This window comes from Acanthochromis polyacanthus, chromosome 11 (assembly GCF_021347895.1).
Source record: "Acanthochromis polyacanthus isolate Apoly-LR-REF ecotype Palm Island chromosome 11, KAUST_Apoly_ChrSc, whole genome shotgun sequence".
Lineage (NCBI taxonomy): Eukaryota > Metazoa > Chordata > Actinopteri > Pomacentridae > Acanthochromis > Acanthochromis polyacanthus.
In genome coordinates this window covers 2915996-2936229 of record NC_067123.1, presented here as the reverse complement: position 1 = coordinate 2936229, position 20234 = coordinate 2915996, and the positions used below count along the sequence as shown (strand labels likewise).

Here is a 20234-nt window from a genome sequence, read left to right as displayed (position 1 = left end):
ACGTTTATATAAAAAATAGATTTCAAACAAGTTAAAACATTGAAATAAATTAATAATGTCCAAGTTTATTATTTCACATAAAATAACGTTTATAATTATTACTACTACATTTTATTAATTTTATTAGTCAATCAACATAAAAATATCAGTTTATTATATAAAATTATAGCTCTAACATAAATTATTATTATTGTAATTATTGCACTAAAATGTTAACATTTATTATATTAAATATATTTTAGACACCAAAATTGTTAAAGTTTATTATATAAAATACATTCCAAATAAATGCAAACATTGGAATTATTTAAATTAAAATGATTCTTTAAATAAATAATGATTAAAGTTTCAGTTTGTTATTATATGAAATATAAATTAAATAAATATAAAGATTATAATATAAGAATTTAATAAAATAAATTTCAAATTATGAATGAAATTGCTTAAATACAAATATGACAGATTTTATTATTGTTACTTACATAAAATAAAATATTTAAATAAGGATAATTATTTTGAAAATTCCAGAGTGTTTTTCCATCCAGAGGTCAAAGTTGTTTGTTTTATGACTCGTTAAAGTCCAGCTCAGGTTAGTTTCGGTTTCATCGCTTCCTGCCGGAATCTGTGGAGTTTGGGAGGAGAACAGAAGTACGTTTGTGAGATTCAGACCGAAAATCAGTCCGTTTGTTTGGATTTGATCTGATTATTATCGAATCATTTCTTCAATCGGATGCAGTGTTTTTTTTAACCGCAAATTAAAAGACGTTTATGATCAGAAAAGTGAAGATTGTGTTCAGCAAAGCGAGGAAATCTGATCTTTACCGCTTTATTCTTCAGTTTTAACCGGCATTAACTTTAAATCTTTGGACGTTTGGAGCCGAAGTTTACCTGAAAAAGTTACTTTCACTTTCGATGAAACGTGTTTCAGGTGAACGAGGCTCAGATCTGAACTCTGAAACCTGAACTCTGTAAACTAGAATCTGTTTTTATCCGCAGCTCTGGTGTGAAGCTTCAGGATCAGGGACGAATGCTGGAGGTTCTGAAAGTTCCAGATATTCTACCAGCTGGCTGGTTGGAGAGAAACAACACGTTTAATTCCTCAGAAGAACTGAGAAGGTTCTCGAGGTTCTGGTCCTCAGATCCACCAGGACTGGCCTTGTTCTGGTGAGTTCTGCTGCAGAAAGTAGAAAAACACGATGTTAAAGGAGCTGAAACCTAAATTAATTACCTCTTAAAGGCTGTTTTTACCGGTCTGTCAGCTGCTGCCGCCCTCTGCTGGCCGTCAACAGGAACTGCAGCTTTAACTGACCAAAGTGCAAGTCATGGAATTCACAAAGTAAAGGTCATAAAATGTCATAAACCCATAATCTGAACTCTTAAATGTCTTTTTCCTGAACTTAAAGATACAGAGCCTAGAAAAAAAGAGTTTCTCCTTTAATTGCTTTTCAACATTGATTCCTGGCCAATGGAGTTTTATTTTTTGAGATAAGAATGAACAAAAAAGACTCTTTCATGTCAAAATGAGAACAGATTCCTACAGAGTCAGTTAATTAAAATATAAATAGTCTATTCAGTGTTCAGCAGATGAACCTCTTTTTTCCCATCATTCATCCTGTTGGTCTCCATCAGTCTGAACATCCAGAGTTTTACCTCCTTCTTCTTTATAAACAGTTAAACTGTCAGGTTCCTCAGGGATCCTGAATCAACAGAACTTTTCTAATTCACAGTTGGATTGATGTCTGACTCTGACTCCAGAACTTCCACCTTGTTGACTTCAAACCATCTCTGAGGATCTTTGTCTCTTTGTTTCGACTCATCGTCTCAGTTCTCCTCAGACTGCATCAGGCTGTCCTCCAGGATTTCATTTACCCTCTACCTTTACAAACCTTCCAGGACCTGCTGCTGAGGAGCATCATGATGCTGCCACCACCACGCTCTCAGTGGGGATGGTGTGTTTGTGATGATGTACACACGTGGACAAAATTGTTGGTACCCCTCAGTTAAAGAAGGAAAAACCCACAATTCTCACTGAAATCACTTGAAACTCACAAAAGTAACAATAAATAAAAATTTATTGAAAATTAAATAATCAAAAACAGCCATTACTTTTGAATTGTTGATTAACATAATTATTTTAAAAAACAAACTAATGAAACAGGCCTGGACAAAAATGATGGTACCTCTATAAAAGATTGAAAACTATTTGACCAGAGTGACATGATTAACTCAGGTGTGTCATTTAATTGACATCACAGGTGTTTCCAAACTCATAATCAGTCAGTCTGCCTATTTAAAGGGAGACAAGTAGTCACCCTGCTGTTTGGTGAAAAGGTGTGTACCACACTGAACATGGACAACAGAAAGCGAAGGAGAGAATTGTCCCAGGACATCCGAAAAAAAAATGATAGACAAACATCTTAAAGGTAAAGGCTATAAGACCATCTCTAAACAGCTTGAAGTTCCTGTGACAACAGTGGCTCATATTATTCAGAAGTTCAAGACCCACGGGACAGTAGCCAACCTCCCTGGACGTGGCCGCAAGAGGAAAATTGATGACAAATTGAAGAGACGGATCGTTCGAATTGTATCCAAAGAGCCCAGAGCAACCTCCAAAGAAATTAAAGGTGAACTCCAAGGCCAAGGTACATCAGTGTCAGATCGCACCATTCGTCGTTGTTTGAGCCAAAGTGGACTTCATGGGAGACGACCAAGGAGGACACCACTGCTGAAAAAAACTCATAAAAAAGCCAGACTGGAATTTGCAAAAATGCATGTTGACAAGCCACAAAGCTTCTGGGAGAATGTCCTTTGGACAGATGAGACCAAACTGGAGCTTTTTGGTAAGGCACATCAACTCTATGTTCATAGACTCAAAAACCAAGCATACGAAGAAAAGAACACTGTCCCTACGGTGAAACATGGAGGAGGCTCAGTAATGTTTTGGGGCTGCTTTGCTGCATCTGGCACAGGGTGTCTTGAAAGTGTGCAAGGTACGATGAAATCTGAAGACTATCAAGGCATTCTGTAGAGAAATGTGCTGCCTAGTGTCAGAAAGCTTGGTCTCAGTCGCAGGTCATGGGTCTTCCAACAGGACAATGATCCAAAACACACAGCCAAAAACACCCAAGAATGGCTGAGAGAAAAGCGTTGGACTATTCTAAAGTGGCCTTCTATGAGCCCAGATCTGAATCCCATTGAACATATGTGGAAGGAGCTGAAACATGTCATTTGGAGAAGACACCCATCAAACCTGAGACAACTGGAGCTGTTTGCTCATGAGGAGTGGGCCAAAATACCTGTTGACAGCTGCAGAACGCTCATTGACAAATACAGAAATCGTTTAATTGCAGTGATTGCCTCAAAAGGTTGTGCAACAAAATATTAAGTTATGGGTACCATCATTTTTGTCCAGCCCTATTTCATTAGTTTGTTTTTTTAAAATAATTATGTTAATCAACAATTCAAAAGTGATGGCTGATTTTGATTATTTAATTTTCAATAAATTTTTATTTATTGTTACTTTTGTGAGTTTCAAGTGATTTCAGTGAGAATTGTGGGTTTTTCCTTCTTTAACTGAGGGGTACCAACAATTTTGTCCACGTCTGTACATACATAGTGTATAGTCTGATGCACATAAAGCTCCATCCTGGTCTCCTCAGACCAAAGAACCTGCTTCTAGGTGTCTTCAGAGTCTCCACATGTCTTCTGGTGAACTCTAGTCCAGATTTAATTGGAGCTTTTTCCATCAGAGTCTTTCTCTTTGTCTCCATGAAGCTCTGACTGGTGAAGAACAGACAACAGTTGTTGGATGAACAGTCTGAAGCTGGAACTCCTTCAGAGGACTCATAGAGTCTTGGTGGCCTCCATCACTAGTCTCTCAGGTCTTGAGGACGTCCTGCTCTAGTCAGATTTATTCATGTTCCATCTTCCTTCCATTTCTTAATGATGGATTTAACTGGACTCAGAGATCTTCAGGAACTTGGGAATGTTCTTGTATTGTCCTGACTGATACTTTTCAACAAGCTTTCCTCGGAGTTTCTTGGTTCTTCAGTCTTCATGGTGAAGTTCTATCCAGGAGTTCTGATCCACCAGAGACTGGAGTCTTTATGTTTGATGTTTACCAACTGATCTGCTCGTCACAGATGATTAGTTCAGATTTTATTTGGTTTTTACGTTTTTTTGGCTAATAAATTGTGTGCTAACCCTAACTCTAACCTTAACCTTTTATACCTGTTGGTGTGTTTCTGATCTCAAAGCTTCAAGCAGGTTATCAGCAAGTTTATTGTTTTTTGTTTCACAGTTGCTGCTCAAGTTTTACAGAAGACATCAGATGTTCTTCAGGGGAACAACCATCGGTATCGTTTAACAGTGAAAACTCCAGAGGTAACAAACACTGAGAACACATGGACTGTTTTCTGTCTGATGTTGGGTTAGATTCTTCAGAGTTGTGTTTCTCTTCCTCAGATGGATGTTCCAGTTCCAGTGGAGGCAACAATTCATCTGAATCAATTTCAAGACAAGACAGAAGTCCTACAAATTCTCCAATCACACGGCTTTCAGCTGTCAGATCTGGGTGAAGGTCAGGTGCACATTCAAGGTTATTTTTCCAACCTGAAAGCAGTGAAGGTCCGTTTGGAGCGGCTGATCGAGACACAAACCAACACGACGCTGCGTTCGCCTTCCCCTTCCTCTGGAGCCATTTCCAAATACTACAATAAGGACAACAGAGGCAGATCCCGATCCAGAGACAAGCCTCCATCTTCACCATTCTCCTCCTCAGCAGGAGCTTCTAAACTCAACCCTCCAACCTCTCAGGACTCCACCACAGCTTCTTCTTCTCCAGACCAACAAGCTTCCATCAGGACCAGACATGAGACCGTCGTGGTCGATGCAGACGTGTTCAGGTACGCCGAGCAGATCAGGAGAAGAGACATCGACTCCATCAAGGACAGCTACCAAGTCAGAATGCAGGTGCAGGAGAACAGCAGCAGCTACACCATCACTTTACAGGGGAGGAAGTCCAATTCAGCTGCTGGTGAACTTCAGAAGCTCCTGGATGATCTCAGCAGATCACTGCGTACTCAAGAGGTTCCTCTCAGGGACATGGATCAGGACGGCATAGCTCTTTTAAAGGAAATTCAGAGAAACAAACACATTTTCGGCTTGGTGGTGGTGCTTGAGATGGAAGATAGACTTCACCTCATTGGACCGTCTGTCGAGAGCTACAACTTGAAGCAAAGGCTGCTGGGAAGGCAGATAAAGTCGTCAGAACGTCCAGGAAGACCCTTCGATAGGAACCTCAGGAACAGGAGCAGCTCTCTGCCTCCGAACAGCAGAAAAAACACAGAAAGAGAAAGTCGGTCCAACCCTCCTCCTCGTGGAGCTGCAGGTTTCTCCTCATCCATGAACCAGGAGGACAAACCAGAAGCTGCTGACGTTCATCATCAAAATGCAGCCTCAAGAGGAAGAACTAACTCTGAGACTCGAGGAAGAAAAGAACCAGAAAGAGCAAACTACTTCGAACCACAAAGAGAAAGTGGTTTTAACCCTCCTCATGGTGGAGCTGCAAATTTCTCCTCACCCAGGAACCAGGAGGACAAACCAGAAGCTGCTGCATTAAATACTCGAAGCAGAACCTCGAGGACAAGAAGCCAATCCAAGCCTCATAGACCGAAAGATCCAGACAGAGAAACTGATTTTAACCCTCATCCTGGAGGAGCTGCAGGTTTCTCCTCATCCAAGAACCAGCAGGACAAACCAGAAGCTGCTGATGTTCCTCAGAAAGGTGGAGCTTCGAGGACTAGAAGTCAGTCTGAGCCTCGTAGACCGAAGGAGCCAGAAAGATCAAATGACATTGTACGAAATAAACTGCTGCCGTCTAAATCACTCAGAAGCATCTTCCAGCGGCTGTTTATTTGGAAATTCTTAAAGCCCAAGTCTAAAAAAAACAATGAACGATGAATGCTGCTTCAGCTCATCGTCTGGATGGAAAACTGATCTTCTCCAAGTCTCAGTTCTCTTCAGGTGCGTCAGGTTCTCCTTCAGGATTTCTCTGTTTACCTTCTACCTTTACCAGCCTTCAGGACCTGCTGCTAAAGAACATCATGATGCTGCCACCACCGTGCTTCACATCATGATGCTGTGACCACCGTGCTTCACATGATGATGCTGCGATCACCGTGCTTCACGTTATGATGCTGCCACCACCGTGCTTCACGTTATGATGCTGCCACCACCATGCTTCACGTTATGATGCTGCCACCACCGTGCTTCACGTTATGATGCTGCTACCACCGTGCTTCACGTTATGATGCTGCTACCACCGTGCTTCACATCATGATGTTGTGACCACCGTGCTTCACGTTATGATGCTGCCACCACCGTGCTTCACATCATGATGCTGCCACCACCGTGCTTCACATCATGATGCTGCCACCACCGTGCTTCACGTTATGATGCTGCCACCTCCGTGCTTCATGTTATGATGCTGCCACCACCGTGCTTCATGTTATGATGCTGCTGCCACCATGCTTCATGTTATGATGCTTCTACCAACGTGCTTCATGTTATGATGCTGCCACCACCATGCTTTACATCATGATGCTGCCACCACCATGCTTCATGTTATGATGCTGCCACCACCATGCTTCATGTTATGATGCTTCCACCACCGTGCTTCATGTTATGATGCTACCACCACCATGCTTCATGTTATGATGCTGCCACCACCGTGCTTCATGTTATGATGCTGCCACCACCGTGCTTTACGTCATGATGCTACCACCACCGTGCTTCATGTTATGATGCTGCCACCACCGTGCTTCACATCATGATACTTCAGAGTCTCCACATGTCTTCTGTTGAACTCTAGTCCAGATTTATTTGGAGCTTTTTCCAACATTTTTTTTCTCTTTGTCTCCATTAAGCTTTGACTGGTGAAGAACAGACAACAGTTGTTGGATGAACAGTCTCTAACATCTCCGCTGCTGAAGCTGGAACTCCTTCAGAGGAGTCATAGGAGTCTTGGTGGCCTCCCTCACTAGTCTCTTTCTTGTAACTCCTTTAGAGGAGTGAAATGAGCTCTGAACCTCCAACACCAACTTCTACACTCAGATGTTTGTCCTTCTGGATCAAGCTAAATGAAACTGTAGAACTGTAGAACCAGCGCTGGATGCTCAGTCCGACACTAAAACCAGCGTTTGGGCTTTGAAGGAATAAAGTCTGACATTTTAGGGAACACACTTTTAATAAATAAAAGTAAGTTTTGGTCTGGCCGGTGTCTACTGATCCATCATTTGTTTGTAATAAAAAAAGACACACACAGACACATTTCTGTTCTTTGTATTTTTTTTATTGAAAGCAAAATGTAGTTGTAGATGATTTTTTTTGTTTCAAAATGAGAAAACCAAACTCCAAAAAACTCCAAATGAGTTCTTATTCTTAAATTTTTTTTATTCCAGTTAATTTTGTTTTTTTGTGCTTGGAACAGTGACTCTCATATAGACTAATTTTGTCCTGTTTGTTTACATAAAATCAAAATGTAAAACCTGCAGATTTTGTTATATTCACCTATTTGTGTGGTGATTTTGCATCTATTTGTGGAAATTTGGTCTCTCACTGTGGTATCTTTACGTCACATCGTTTTTGTTCTGATTTTGGGTCTTTTTGTGCTTTTTTAGTATTTCTTTGTGGTAATTTTGGCACTTTTCTGGTGATTTGGTCAGACCTCAGATGTTTCTCCTCCTAAATGTCCTGGTTCTATCTGCTGGACTGATGAAGCTCTGAGGCTCTAAAATGATGAAAAAAGTCCATTAAAAAGTGATAAATCTGGACCCTCCTCTATGGACTTCTAGGACCTGGAACTCTGGAAATATTCCCAGTATGAAGGTAGAACTTTTCACTAAAGACACTAAAGCTGTTGTGAATTGATGCACTACCACTAATATAGTTTATCACATCATTAAGAGGGTTCTGTTGTCAGTTTTTAATGTTTTATTTTAAAACTGTTATTGTTGGACTGTAAATCAGACGGTCTAATTGTTGCTGCGATGGAATATTCTGACTTTGAATCTTCTGCTGTCAAATTTTTTACTTCAAGCAAACAATCATAACCTGAACATAATAATACCTCATTGTTATTATTGGTTACAGATATTTATTCTACGTCTGTCCATGATAAAATATAAATTTTGTAAATTGTAAAGCAGAGGAATAAAAGTGGACGTTAGAAACACTAGCAGTGAGTTATTGTGGATGATTGGAAGCATGTTTGGGTGTTAATTTACAGTGATAATGATATTTAGCTGTGTTTGCTCTGTGGACTGCTGTCTCTGTGGGTTTTTGTTCCTGTAACACCTGAATGCAACATCTGGGTGGAGATAAGAGTCAAACAGGAAGTGAAAACAGCCAACAGGAAGCTCTGATGGCTGATGAGGATCCAACAGGTGAGCGTGCAGAAAGATTAGACGGATGTTTGTTATTTTACTGTAAATAATTTAGGATTAGATGCTGTAAACTCTTTCAGACCTGCAGTACTTTCTGTTAATGTGACACAAAGGAAATGTTACCTAAAAACATTCCACTTTGACTTGTGTGAAGTGATTTATGGAAGACATTTCTGACTGGTATATTCACCTACATTTGTGGTGTCATTATATGGTAGTACAGACCCTGTTTTTGCTGATTTATGGAAGATATTTCTGATATCTATCTATTCTGATATTTCACCAAGTACCGTATAAAAATGTTTAAAATGAGCCTACAAAATATCAGGTATGTAGTTAATTATTTCCCAAGTTATGGCTTCAAACATCGATCCGCAGCATGATACTACCACCGCCATGCCCTAAAAACCAACAACATGAGCCCTCCTTCTTTAAGAATTTCTAATTCAAAAACTAATGTCACCTTTGACTCTAGATTTTACTCACGATCAACTCAATAAACAAAACATTTCTAAAAAACACCTAGCTGAGGATGGCCAGACGTGGGGCGTTTGGTGAACTGAGCAGGAATGACTCAGTAATGTTACGTCTCCAATGTCTGAAAATGGCCTTAAATAAACAAACCACATGTTAGATTGAGATGAAAACTGTACTGTAGGAAAGTTTCTATTATTTCTGACAGAAAAGTTTCAGTCCAGTGGTAAAGTCCCTTTGTTTCCAGTCAGTGTTTGAATCAGCAGAGATCAGTTTAAGAAGGCGGTGCTGGCGACTGCAATATGACTCAGTCTTTTTTTTGTAAAAACTAGAACTGTGGTTACTGTGATGAAACATCCTCAATGAGCACAGAGCTGTAGGTTTCCTCTGTTTCTTTTTAATCTGTTGCCAGGTAATTTCAATAGCGGAACAAGAAACATGATGATGGAGAGGGAGCTCTTTATTACTCTTATATTAACACCTGAACCGGTTACATTAAAGATAAAAGTCTATATGGAGGGTAAACTGACCCATTTAAAAATTAAAATTTAGGTTAGGGAATCCACAAATGCATCTGTTCAACCACAGTGTTTAAAATGGAATGAATAATACTACCTTATGCACATTTCATACTAATTAGTTAAATTTGACACTTTCCTGCACACTGTAAATATTTCTGTTAGTTTTTCATTCTTTCATACACTGCCTGTCCAAAAAAGAGTCATCACCTGGATTTAACTAAGCCAATAGGTCAGATCCTTCCACTGGATAATTACTGCAGTGATGAAACAACTTCTTTAACCCTGGCTGATGCAGTGAGGAGCTTCCATGTAGGAAGACACATCCTGTGTTCATGGAAAGGACATTAATCTGTCTCAGAAGGGTCAAATTGTTGGCCTGCATCAAGCAAAGAAAACAACTAAGGAGATGAAACAACTAAAATCAAGTTAAGAATGTTGTGGTCCCTGCTTCTAGGTCCGGTCCTTCCTCCTTTTCCCTCTTTCCTTGTCATTCATTCCTGTATCTGTTTGTTCTGTTTTGATCAGTCTCCCTTTGGCTCCCTCTGTCTGTCACCTCTCCCTCTTTCTCTCGTCCCTTTGTCTTGCTCTCCATGCTCACCTGTCCACACTCAGCTGGTTACTGCAGTGTGAGTCACCTGCAGTAACCAGCTCACCTGCCTGCAATATCTCCTGCTCACTACTTAAACCCTGCTCATTCGCTCAGTCCCTGTGGGATCATAGATGCTGTTCCCCTCCAAACCTGCCCCTTCTGGACTTCTTCTGCTCTCCCCCCTCCTCTTGGACTCTGTTGTGCTCCTGTCAGCTTTTGGACTTTCCCCAGCCTGTCTTGCCCCTTTGGTTGTTAGTTTCCCTTTGTGTGAGTACCTCTCCTTAACTCCGTTTTGTCAGTGCTGTTTGGTTTATAGGTCTTCTATGGTGTTGTATTATTTTGTTGGTGAGTTTTGCTTGCAGAGTTTTTATAGTTTTGGTTTTGTTCCTTTCCGTTAGTTCCGTTCTCTGTTATGTATTAGTTTAGTTTTTGGGTTAATAAATCCCTTACAATTATTCACCTGTCTGCCAATTTCTGTCAGTCTGCGCTTGGGTTCTCCAGCCACCAGCCGTAACAAAGAACCGTCCAACGCATCATTAGAACCTGAAGGACAGTGGAGAACCATCATCTTCAGGAACAAACTGTTCGATAATTGTAGGAAACCAACAGCAGAACTCACGGCTGTTTAATAGTGAAAGGAAGAACATTTCCACATGAAGGGAACTCAAAGGATTGGGACTAAACAGCTGTAGCTCTAAGAAGTGAGAATGATCAGAAAAAAAGGCTTCAGTTTGCTGTGGAGCATAAAGATTGGACTCTGGATCAATGGAAGAAGGTCATGAGGTCTGATGAGTCCAGATTTACCCTGTTCCAGAGCAATGGGGGCAGAAGTTTAGGTTTGGTTTTGGTCCCGACTTTGTGCTGGTTTTGGACTTTTTTTTAGGACTGGATTCTGGTTCTGAACATCTTTTTGGACTGGTTTGGGTTTGATTTTGCTCCTGGTTTTAGACTTTTTGAGGACTGGCTTCAGACTGTCTTGGGAGGGTCTTTTTGTTAAACCCTAAGAACACCAAACCAAGCATGGTGGTGGCAGTATCATGCTCTGTGGAACTGGAGCTTTACACAAATTAAATGGAATAATGGAGGAGGATCACCTCCACGTTCTTCAGCAAAACCTAAAACCATCAGCAGAAGGTTGATCTTGGACATATTTGGATGTTTCAACCAGACAATGAGTCCAAACACACATCAGACGTGGTAAAGAAATGGTTCCATCAGACTGGAATGAAGGTTCTAGAATGAAGGTTCTAGACTGGTCTCTCCAAAGTCCCGACTTAAACCATCAAGAACCTGAAGAAACAAGTCAGAAAGGCAACAAATTGAGTGGAATGGCAGCAGAATTGGTGCAGTTCCACTAAATTTGTCGTCTTTCTGTCTCAGACTTGAGTCAGTTAAATTGATAGTATAATGATACCGCCACCTCCATGCCTGATGGTAGGTATAGAGTCCAGAGGAGTTGAAGATAAACCAGCAGATGGGGGCATCAGGGTAAGAAGAGGGGTGGATGAAGTGATGCCCTCATCATGGCTAGTGTCTACCAGCCTGTGGGGGTTAGGGTTATGATCTGGGGTTGGTCAGGTTCACCAACGTTATGTTCCCAAAGAATGAGGTCAGCTGATACTGAAGGACCAGGTCTTTCCATCAGTGGAGGTTTTCTTCATTTTCCAAGATGATGATGTCAGGATTCATGGGCTCACATTGAGAATGAGTGGATCAGGGAGATGAGATGGATTGTCCTCCACAGAGTCCAGACCTCAGCCCCACTGAGGATCTTTGGGATGTTCTGGAGAAGATTTTGGTCTGACTCTCCCTTCATCAATAGAAGGTCTTGGTAGAAAATTAATGCAACTCTGGCATAAATAGGTCCAATGAAATATTAGAGTGTGAGACTTTTTATTTGAAAGGGCATGGAAAATCCTTGGATTTGTTCCACTTTCTTTTGTTTTGACTTTTTACTCTTGCATGTCTTTTAAAAAAAAATATTCTGCTTTTAAAATGTTCTGCATGATAGTTTTTACTTTAATGAACCAGAGCACAAAGTCAGATTCCTCATAAGTGAAAATATATTTGGCAGTAAAATGGACTCTAATGATTAAAAACCATTTATCTACAAAAAAACAAGTATCCCACATGTACAGGAGACTAGTGGCAGACATGTCAGATGACACATTATATATTAAACAACAGTGGGAAATGGAGTTGAATACAATACTGGATGAAGATCTATGGGAGGACATATGCTCCAAATGCCATACAGGGATTAGAAGCCAACACTGGAAAGAGTTTGACTGGAAAGTCAAGACAAGATTCTTCAGGACCCCACTGAAGACTTTCATGTCCAAATCCAGCTCAAATGATAAGTGCTGGAGAAACTGTGGAATGGTAGGTGATCAGACTCATATATTTTGGGATTGTCCAAAAATACAGATATTTTGGAAAAAAATTAAAGAAGAACTGGAAAAAATTCTGGGAATAGACCTACCCATGGACCCTTTATTGTTTTTATGTGCCCCCTAACCACTTGTTTACGACAGAACAATGTTATATATTGCATATTTTGCTGATGATTGCAAGAAAATTGATTACTATTAATTGGCTGCAGCCTGAACCTCCTGTGATAAGTCATTGGCTGCAGAAAGTAAAACTGTATATATGATGGAATACATGACTGCTTAGTTACAGCTAAAGGTACCTTTCTTTCTGAACAGGTGGACTCTAGTTACTGAATATTTGGGTTAAGATTTTACCTTTGTTGTTTAAGTTTTATTTAAAATACCTTTATAATGGTGGAAACCCATATATGTGTGAATTTTTTTTCTTTTTCTGTGTATATAGATGGAGATTTACGTTTGTGTGTTTTATCTCTAATTTATTCTCTGTTAATGATGGATGAAGCCCAATCTCAAGATTTTTTATTTTTCTATATCTTTTTTTTCTTAAGTTTTATTTCTATGCTTTTTCTTTTCTTATTCATAAATGGTGTTAATTGCCTGTTATGGAAAAGTGGCAATAAAGTAAAAAAAAACGGACTCTAATTCAGATTTAGATTCTTAAGACAAACATTTACAATCTAAACATGAGATGATCATTTAATAAATTTTCTTAATAGAATTAATACTAGTGTTCAAACTCTATTTTTTGACATTACCAGCTTTTCTGGAGCTTTCAACTGCATCACACAGACTTCATCAGTTGCTGGACCAATCATTTTCACTTTTCATCCGTTTTCACGTAAACTTTAATCACCAGAGTTCATTCTTGATATAAGAGAATTTGGATAAACAATATTTACTCTTTTAAACTTTCAAATAAATCCATAAAAAAAAAATCATGAAAACGAACCATTAGTTTGGATTTCTTTGTCAAATTACAAACTGTAGTTGTACTAATCCATGCAGATTTATTGTTGTTTTGTATTTTGTTTCTTTGAAGGTAGTTCCAGTGTAGATAATCCATGTACATTCTTGAGAAGTCGGTGGAATTTCTTTACGAACAGCGACATTGTATTTCATTTAAATGACATTAAACATGAACTCAATAGAGTAGCAGCAGAAATTCCAGAGACACATTTTAAACCAACAATCAGTAGAGGGAAATGAAGAAATACTGATTTTTAAAGTGAGAGAAGCGACACCTTTCCGTAGAACAGCACAGAACTAGTCTGAACACGTCCTCTTGTATCTGAACAGATCTTTTGATGTTTTCTTATCACAGACTCTATTCATGAAACAGACAAAGATTTTATTCATCATGAAAAGAAAAACCATCTGAGTCACGCAGCGTCACTCGTCTGGACGTGGAAAGATCAACACAAACTGCAGGAACATGTTGGAGAGGAAGGATGAAACATCACTTTAATGAATCTTGATTATCTGGACTGAAGGAACTTCATGCTTCGGGGATAAACAGGATTTTAATTTTTTTAAAGTAGTCTTTTCTGTCCCTGTACAACCAAAGTGAGAGCTGTGTACACATACTGGACACAAAGTCAGACTCGTTTCCAGTGGGTGTTGAACTCCTCCAGGGCTGCCTCTGGTCTCAGATCCTGTTCATGGTCTTCATGGACAGGATCTTAAGGCTCAGGTGGGGTGAGGAGGGTGTCCAGTTTAGGGACCTCAGGATCGCATCTCTGCTTTTTGCAGATGATGTGGTTCTGTTGGTTCCTCAGACCATCAGCACTGGAGCGGTTTGCAGCCGAGTGAGAAGTGGCAGGGATGTGGATCAGAACCTCTAAGTCTGAGGCCATGGTTCTCTGATGGAAACCAGTGGATTGCTCCCTCTGGATTGGGGGAAGTTGCTTCCCCAAGTGAAGGAGTTCAAGTATCTTGGGATCTTGTTCACAAGTGATGGGAAAATGGAGCGAGAGATGGACAGGAGACTTGGTGCATTGTCAGCAGTAACGTGAGAGTTGTACCAAACCGTCGTGGTGAAGAGGAAGTTGAGCTCTCAATTTACCATCCATCTATACTCCAACCCTCACCTATGGTCATGAGCTCTGGGTAGAGACTGAAAGAATGAGATCACGGATACAAGCGTCTGAAATGAGCTTCCTCCATAGGGTGGCTGGGCTCAGCTTTAGAGATAGGATGAGAAGATCAGACATCTGGAGGGAGCTCGGAGTTGAGCTGCTGATCCTTCACCTCTAAGGGAACCAGGCGAGGTGTTTTGGACATCTGATTCGGACGCCTCTAGGGAGACTTCTTTGAGGAAGGAAACCCCGGGATAAAACCCAGAACTCGCTGGAGGGATTACGTATCTCATCTGGCCTGGGAACGCCTCGGGGTCCCCCAGGAAGAGCTAGAAAGCGTGGCTAGGGGGAGAGATGTCTGGAATGACTTGCTTCATCTGCTGCCTCCATGACCCAACCCCAGGGGATGGATGGATGGATGGATGGATGTTTTTTTGTCTCACTAGACTTCAAGTGACAGAAAGTGTTATGTTGATGATGTTTTGATCTTCAGTTGCAAGAACAGAACAAAAAGAAATTATTTTGTCTATTGTCAGTCACAGTTTTGGTTTCTCTTTCTCCAGTTTTCCTTTTTCACTTCAACACGTTTCCAATTAACAGTTTCTGAAACTCTCCTGAAGGACAAATTCAAGTAACAACAAGTGAAAGTCAAAAGGTGAGGGAAAATGAACAAGTTCAGCCAAGAAACAAGTTTGTTTTTTTTCAGAAGATAATTAGGAGCTGCAGAGTTGGAAAACCAGTTTACTTCACTCAGACTCAAGGATAATAGGAACAACATTTCAGCGGCCCTTATTGGACACACATCTGAATAAAATAAATTAACAACAATAAATAACACAAACCGTTTATTTAGATTTATCATACATAGAAGTTTAGAAAGGCAAAAAATATAAGAAAATCCAATGTGCAGGATGAAATATGAAAATACAGAACACAATTTAATTAATTTCATTAAATAAATCACAAACGGTCTAGACAAGTTGAATTAAATCCATAGAGTAATTCAAACTGATTTAGGAAAACAGCAGAAAAAGACAAGAAAACCAGGGCTGACTAGCAGTAGTACCAACTTGTACTAGGGCTAACTAGCAGTAAGGGCTAACTAGCAGTAAGGCTAACCACATGTGAATTGCTGACACATCTGAATAAACAAACAAACTTGACAAACTACTACAAAAATTTCAAAAGTAGCTAATGTAAGTTAATTAGCTAAAACTAGTTAAAATTAGTTAAAACTGACCTGAAATTTAGCTAATATGCACAAATAATCCACAAATTTAAACACACAAAGAATAACATGGACAGTAGTTAGCTGTGCTGTGAGCTAACAAATGTTGTTTTAGCCTCACACTGCTAATGTTAGCATGGTTAGCAGTGTGACGACTGAAAGACTGTAGAAATAAACAACATAGCTATTCATAGTATAGTCATTGTAGTCAGCAAATAATGTTGATAGCAGCGTTCAAGTAGCTAAAAGCTGCTAATGGTTGCAGATTTTAAAGTGGTGGGTAGTTCACTTTCTGTGAGGTTGTTTGGTATAAATCTGGACCTGTGGGTTTGTTTTGTTTGTTTGTTTGTTTTTTTACCTTTTGTTGTATGTTTTTGGTTTTCACTCACTTTCTGCTTTTTTTTAGGCCCCACAATTACTTTGTTTGGGATAAATTACCAAATATCTAAAGCTTTGACTCCATTTTCTGGGTTAACAGGTCGACAAGTTCAATTTGATTTAATTTATATAGTTACATTTCAAATTTGGGCCTGGGATCTTTCTGCATGGAGTTTGCATGTTCTCCCTGTGCATGCGTGGGTTTTCTCCGGGTACTCCGGCTTCCTCCCACAGTCCAAAAACATGCTGAGGTTAATTGGTTACTCTAAATTGTCCGTAGGTGTGAATGTGAGTGTGATTGTGTGTCTGTATATGTAGCCCTGTGACAGACTAGTGACCTGTCCAGGGTGTCCCCTGCCTTCACTCGAGTCAGCTGGGATAGACTCCAGCACCCCCCATGACCCTAGTGAGGATAAAGCGGTGGATAGAGAATGGATGGATGGATGGACAATTCAAATTGTCTCAAGATTCTTTACGGAACCCATATGCCTGAGAAGTCTGTCTCCATCTAATATCTGACTGGTTTCCTTAAAGGAAGCCACAGTGAAGCTGTATCTGTATTTGTTGTAAACAAAAATGATGTGGCAGAAAATACTGGATTCCTTCAAAACGTAACTGAAAATGCAGTTTAGCTGTACAGGAACTTCATTATGTGGTGACTCGGATGCCTTGAAAAGTCCTGGAAAAAGTTTCCAAGATCAACACAAACTACTTTAGTCAGCATCCTCATATCTGAACTTTATCTTACACACCTACACAGTCACATGACGCACTAATCTGCTGAGAAACCATCATCTACAACATCTACAACATCTCCAAACTGACTTCCAGACAGTAAACCCTGAGGGACGAGTTGTGCTGCCAGTGCCAAGTTCAGAGAGGAAATGCCTCGATCCTTTTCAGGAGATAAAGGCCATTCATACCCTCAAATTAGCAAAGTTAGCTGCTCTAGTCTGGCAGCGAGTCACTTGTGGGTTCCTGTTTCTGGCAAGTAAAAGATACACAAAAAGAGTTATAAGTGAAGCCAGTTAAAGGTTGTTCAGAGTAGAAGCGTGCGGCAGGAAGAGCAAGACAGTGGAGGATGCAGAAGTGTTGTGGGCTGTTAAAGATAGCCTCCTGCTTTTTGTACAGATGAGTGACAGGATGACGTGCTGCAGCTTGTAGACCACAGAGCTGTGGCTTCGCTAAGAACAGAGCAGCAAACATCACGCCACGCCTACTAGCTGCACTACCGGCTGCAGTCGAGCACTTCTCTTTCTTCTTCCTTGGGCTGCTTTCTGTTCCCTCTGTGTCTCGTCTGACTTTTATTTTAGTGGTTAGAGACGGCGGACTGAGATGGCGGAGCTGGAGGGTTTGGAGTTTGGGAAGTCGGACTTTGTGCTGCTGGATGAGGTGACAATGGAGCAGTTTATGGAGAATCTGAAGCTGAGGTAAGACCTGAGTTCTGTTAGAGGAGGAAGGAGGTTGAGGCAGTTGGATGAAGAGATGCAAAGAGTTACGCTTCTTATGTACCTGAGATATGGAGATAAATGAATGAAAATGAAGATTAAAGTGGAGACTGTCACCTAATACAGCTCCTGACTCACAAACTCTAAAAAGTAATGTTTGAACCAACAAAGCTACTTAATGTATGAGTTTGGATCAGTCTTCTTGACTTAGAACTTCTATTAACATGTTCAACCAACAAACTAGATGGAGTTAAGAGAATCAGCTTTTCTTGTTAAATCAACAGTATCTTTAAAAACAACTTGATTAGTGTCATAAACACACAGATGGAATAGTTTGCAGCAGATTCAAAAGACTGAAATATTCCAGCAGAGAATGAATTAAAAATGGAAAAAGAAATGGAAAAAAATAGAAATGCCATTGGTTTTAGGGCCCATAAATTTCCTGTAAGTGTATATATGTGGATGGATCCATATTTCTACTAAAATACCGTCTTTGGTGGACATTTCACCAACTTTTGAGGCTCTAAAATCAGTAGAATGTAACGTGTGGAAAGCATTGGTCAGAAACCTTTTGTTATTTTGACTTGAAACTTGTCCAAAATTACTTCTGATTTGTCCAGAATGACTGAAAGTTAGTCCAAAAGACCTTAAATTTCTCCAAAATTATTCAAACTCGTCAAAAATGTAAATATTGAGCACTTACTGGCTCCTTAAAATGGAAGAAAGCGTCAAATATTCAGTGTCTCCATATAGCTCCTGTAAGTGCATATATGTGGATGGATCCATATTTATGCTAAAATACAGTCTTTGGTTGACTTTTCACCAACTTTTGAGGCTCTAACATCAGTAGATCTGATGTGAGGAAAGTCTGACCAGACAAGATTCCAGTTTTTAGATATCTAGAATAAATGATGATGTGGACTCATTGGTAGGAAACAGAACCTGGTGTGTAGATGATGGTGTTCATGGGGGTCTAGATGTTGGTGTTCACAGAGGTCTAGATGTTCATAGAGGTCTAGATGTTGGTGTTCATGGGGGTCTAGGTGTTGGTGTTCACAGAGGTCTAGATGTTGGTGTTCACAGAGGTCTAGATGTTGGTGTTCATAGAGGTCTAGATGCTGGTGTTCACGGGGGTCTAGATGTTGGTGTTCACAGAGGTCTAGATGTTGGTGTTCATGGGGGTCTAGGTGTTGGTGTTCATAGAGGTCTAGATGTTGGTGTTCATGGGGGTCTAGATGTTGGTGTTCACAGAGGTCTAGATGTTGGTGTTCACAGAGGTCTAGATGATGGTGTTCATAGAGGTCTAGATGTTGGTGTTCATGGGGGTCTAGATGTTGGTGTTCATGGGGGTCTAGATGTTGGTGTTCACAGAGGTCTAGATGTTGGTGTTCACAGAGGTCAAGATGTTGGTGTTCATAGAGGTCTAGATGCTGGTGTTCACGGGGGTCTAGATGTTGGTGTTCACAGAGGTCTAGATGTTGGTGTTCATGGGGGTCTAGGTGTTGGTGTTCATAGAGGTCTAGATGTTGGTGTTCATGGGGGTCTAGATGTTGGTGTTCACAGAGGTCTAGATGTTGGTGTTCACAGAGGTCTAGATGATGGTGTTCATAGAGGTCTAGATGTTGGTGTTCATGGGGGTCTAGGTGTTGGTGTTCATAGAGGTCTAGATGTTGGTGTTCATGGGGGTCTAGATGTTGGTGTTCACAGAGGTCTAGATGCTGGTGTTCACAGAGGTCTAGATGATGGTGTTCATAGAGGTCTAGATGTTGGTGTTCATGGGGGTCTAGATGTTGGTGTTCATGGGGGTCTAGATGTTGGTGTTCATAGAGGTCAAGATGATGGTGTTCATGGGGGTCTAGATGTTGGTGTTCATGGGGGTCTAGATGCTGGTGTTCACAGAGGTCTAGATGATGGTGTTCATAGAGGTCTAGATGTTGGTGTTCATGGGGGTCTAGATGCTGGTGTTCACAGAGGTCTAGATGTTGGTGTTCATAGAGGTCTAGATGTTGGTGTTCATAGAGGTCTAGATGTTGGTGTTCATGGGGGTCTAGATGTTGGTGTTCACAGAGGTCTTGATGTTGGTGTTCATAGAGGTCTAGATGTTGGTGTTCATAGAGGTCTAGATGTTGGTGTTCATGGGGGTCTAGATGTTGGTGTTCATGGGGGTCTAGGTGTTGGTGTTCATGGGGGTCTAGATGTTGGTGTTCATAGAGGTCTAGATGTTGGTGTTCATGGGGGTCTAGATGTTGGTGTTCATAGAGGTCTAGATGTTGGTGTTCATGGGGGTCTAGATGCTGGTGTTCACAGAGGTCTAGGTGTTGGTGTTCATAGAGGTCTAGATGTTGGTGTTCATGGGGGTCTAGATGTTGGTGTTCATGGGGGTCTAGATGTTGGTGTTCATAGAGGTCAAGATGATGGTGTTCATGGGGGTCTAGATGTTGGTGTTCATGGGGGTCTAGATGTTGGTGTTCAGTCAGAATGGTGTGTTCTAACATCAGTAGAATCTGATGTGTGGAAAGTCTGAAAAACCAGAGTTCCACTATTATTAGTATAAATTTGCTATTTTGACAAAATGGTGATGTTAACAAAGACTAAAACAAAATAAAGCAACAGTTAAAATATATATATTTTGAATTATTGCAACATCTAGTGGAATCATGTTCAACCAGTGAACCACACTGAGA

At 40.4% G+C, this 20234-nt stretch overlaps 2 protein-coding genes across 3 annotated transcripts in view; both read left to right on the top strand.

Moving 5' to 3' along the window:
• Positions 1-463: 463 nt before the first annotated feature.
• LOC110968203 (uncharacterized) lies at positions 464-8215 on the top strand. 2 transcript variants are annotated; one of them, XR_007945111.1, is made up of 4 exons: positions 464-1164; positions 4301-4383; positions 4465-6024; positions 6927-8215. XR_007945111.1 is itself a non-coding variant. In XM_022218040.2 (3 exons), the coding sequence occupies exon 3, from the start codon at positions 4465-4467 to the stop codon at positions 5959-5961; it is 1497 nt and encodes a 498-aa protein (XP_022073732.1). In that variant the 5' UTR covers positions 464-1164; positions 4301-4383; the 3' UTR covers positions 5962-8215. The 2 variants fall into 2 exon arrangements, 1 of the variants encoding a protein (XP_022073732.1); XM_022218040.2 differs by having other exon boundaries at positions 4465-8215.
• An 8508-nt stretch (positions 8216-16723) lies between these two features.
• The window catches only part of myo1g (myosin IG), a 64399-nt gene continuing 60888 nt past the window's right edge, over positions 16724-20234 (top strand). The window contains exon 1 of the mRNA XM_051955656.1: positions 16724-17532. Coding sequence (XP_051811616.1) covers positions 17438-17532 — 95 coding nt within the window. The 5' untranslated portion in view covers positions 16724-17437. The remainder of the gene's footprint in view (positions 17533-20234) is intronic.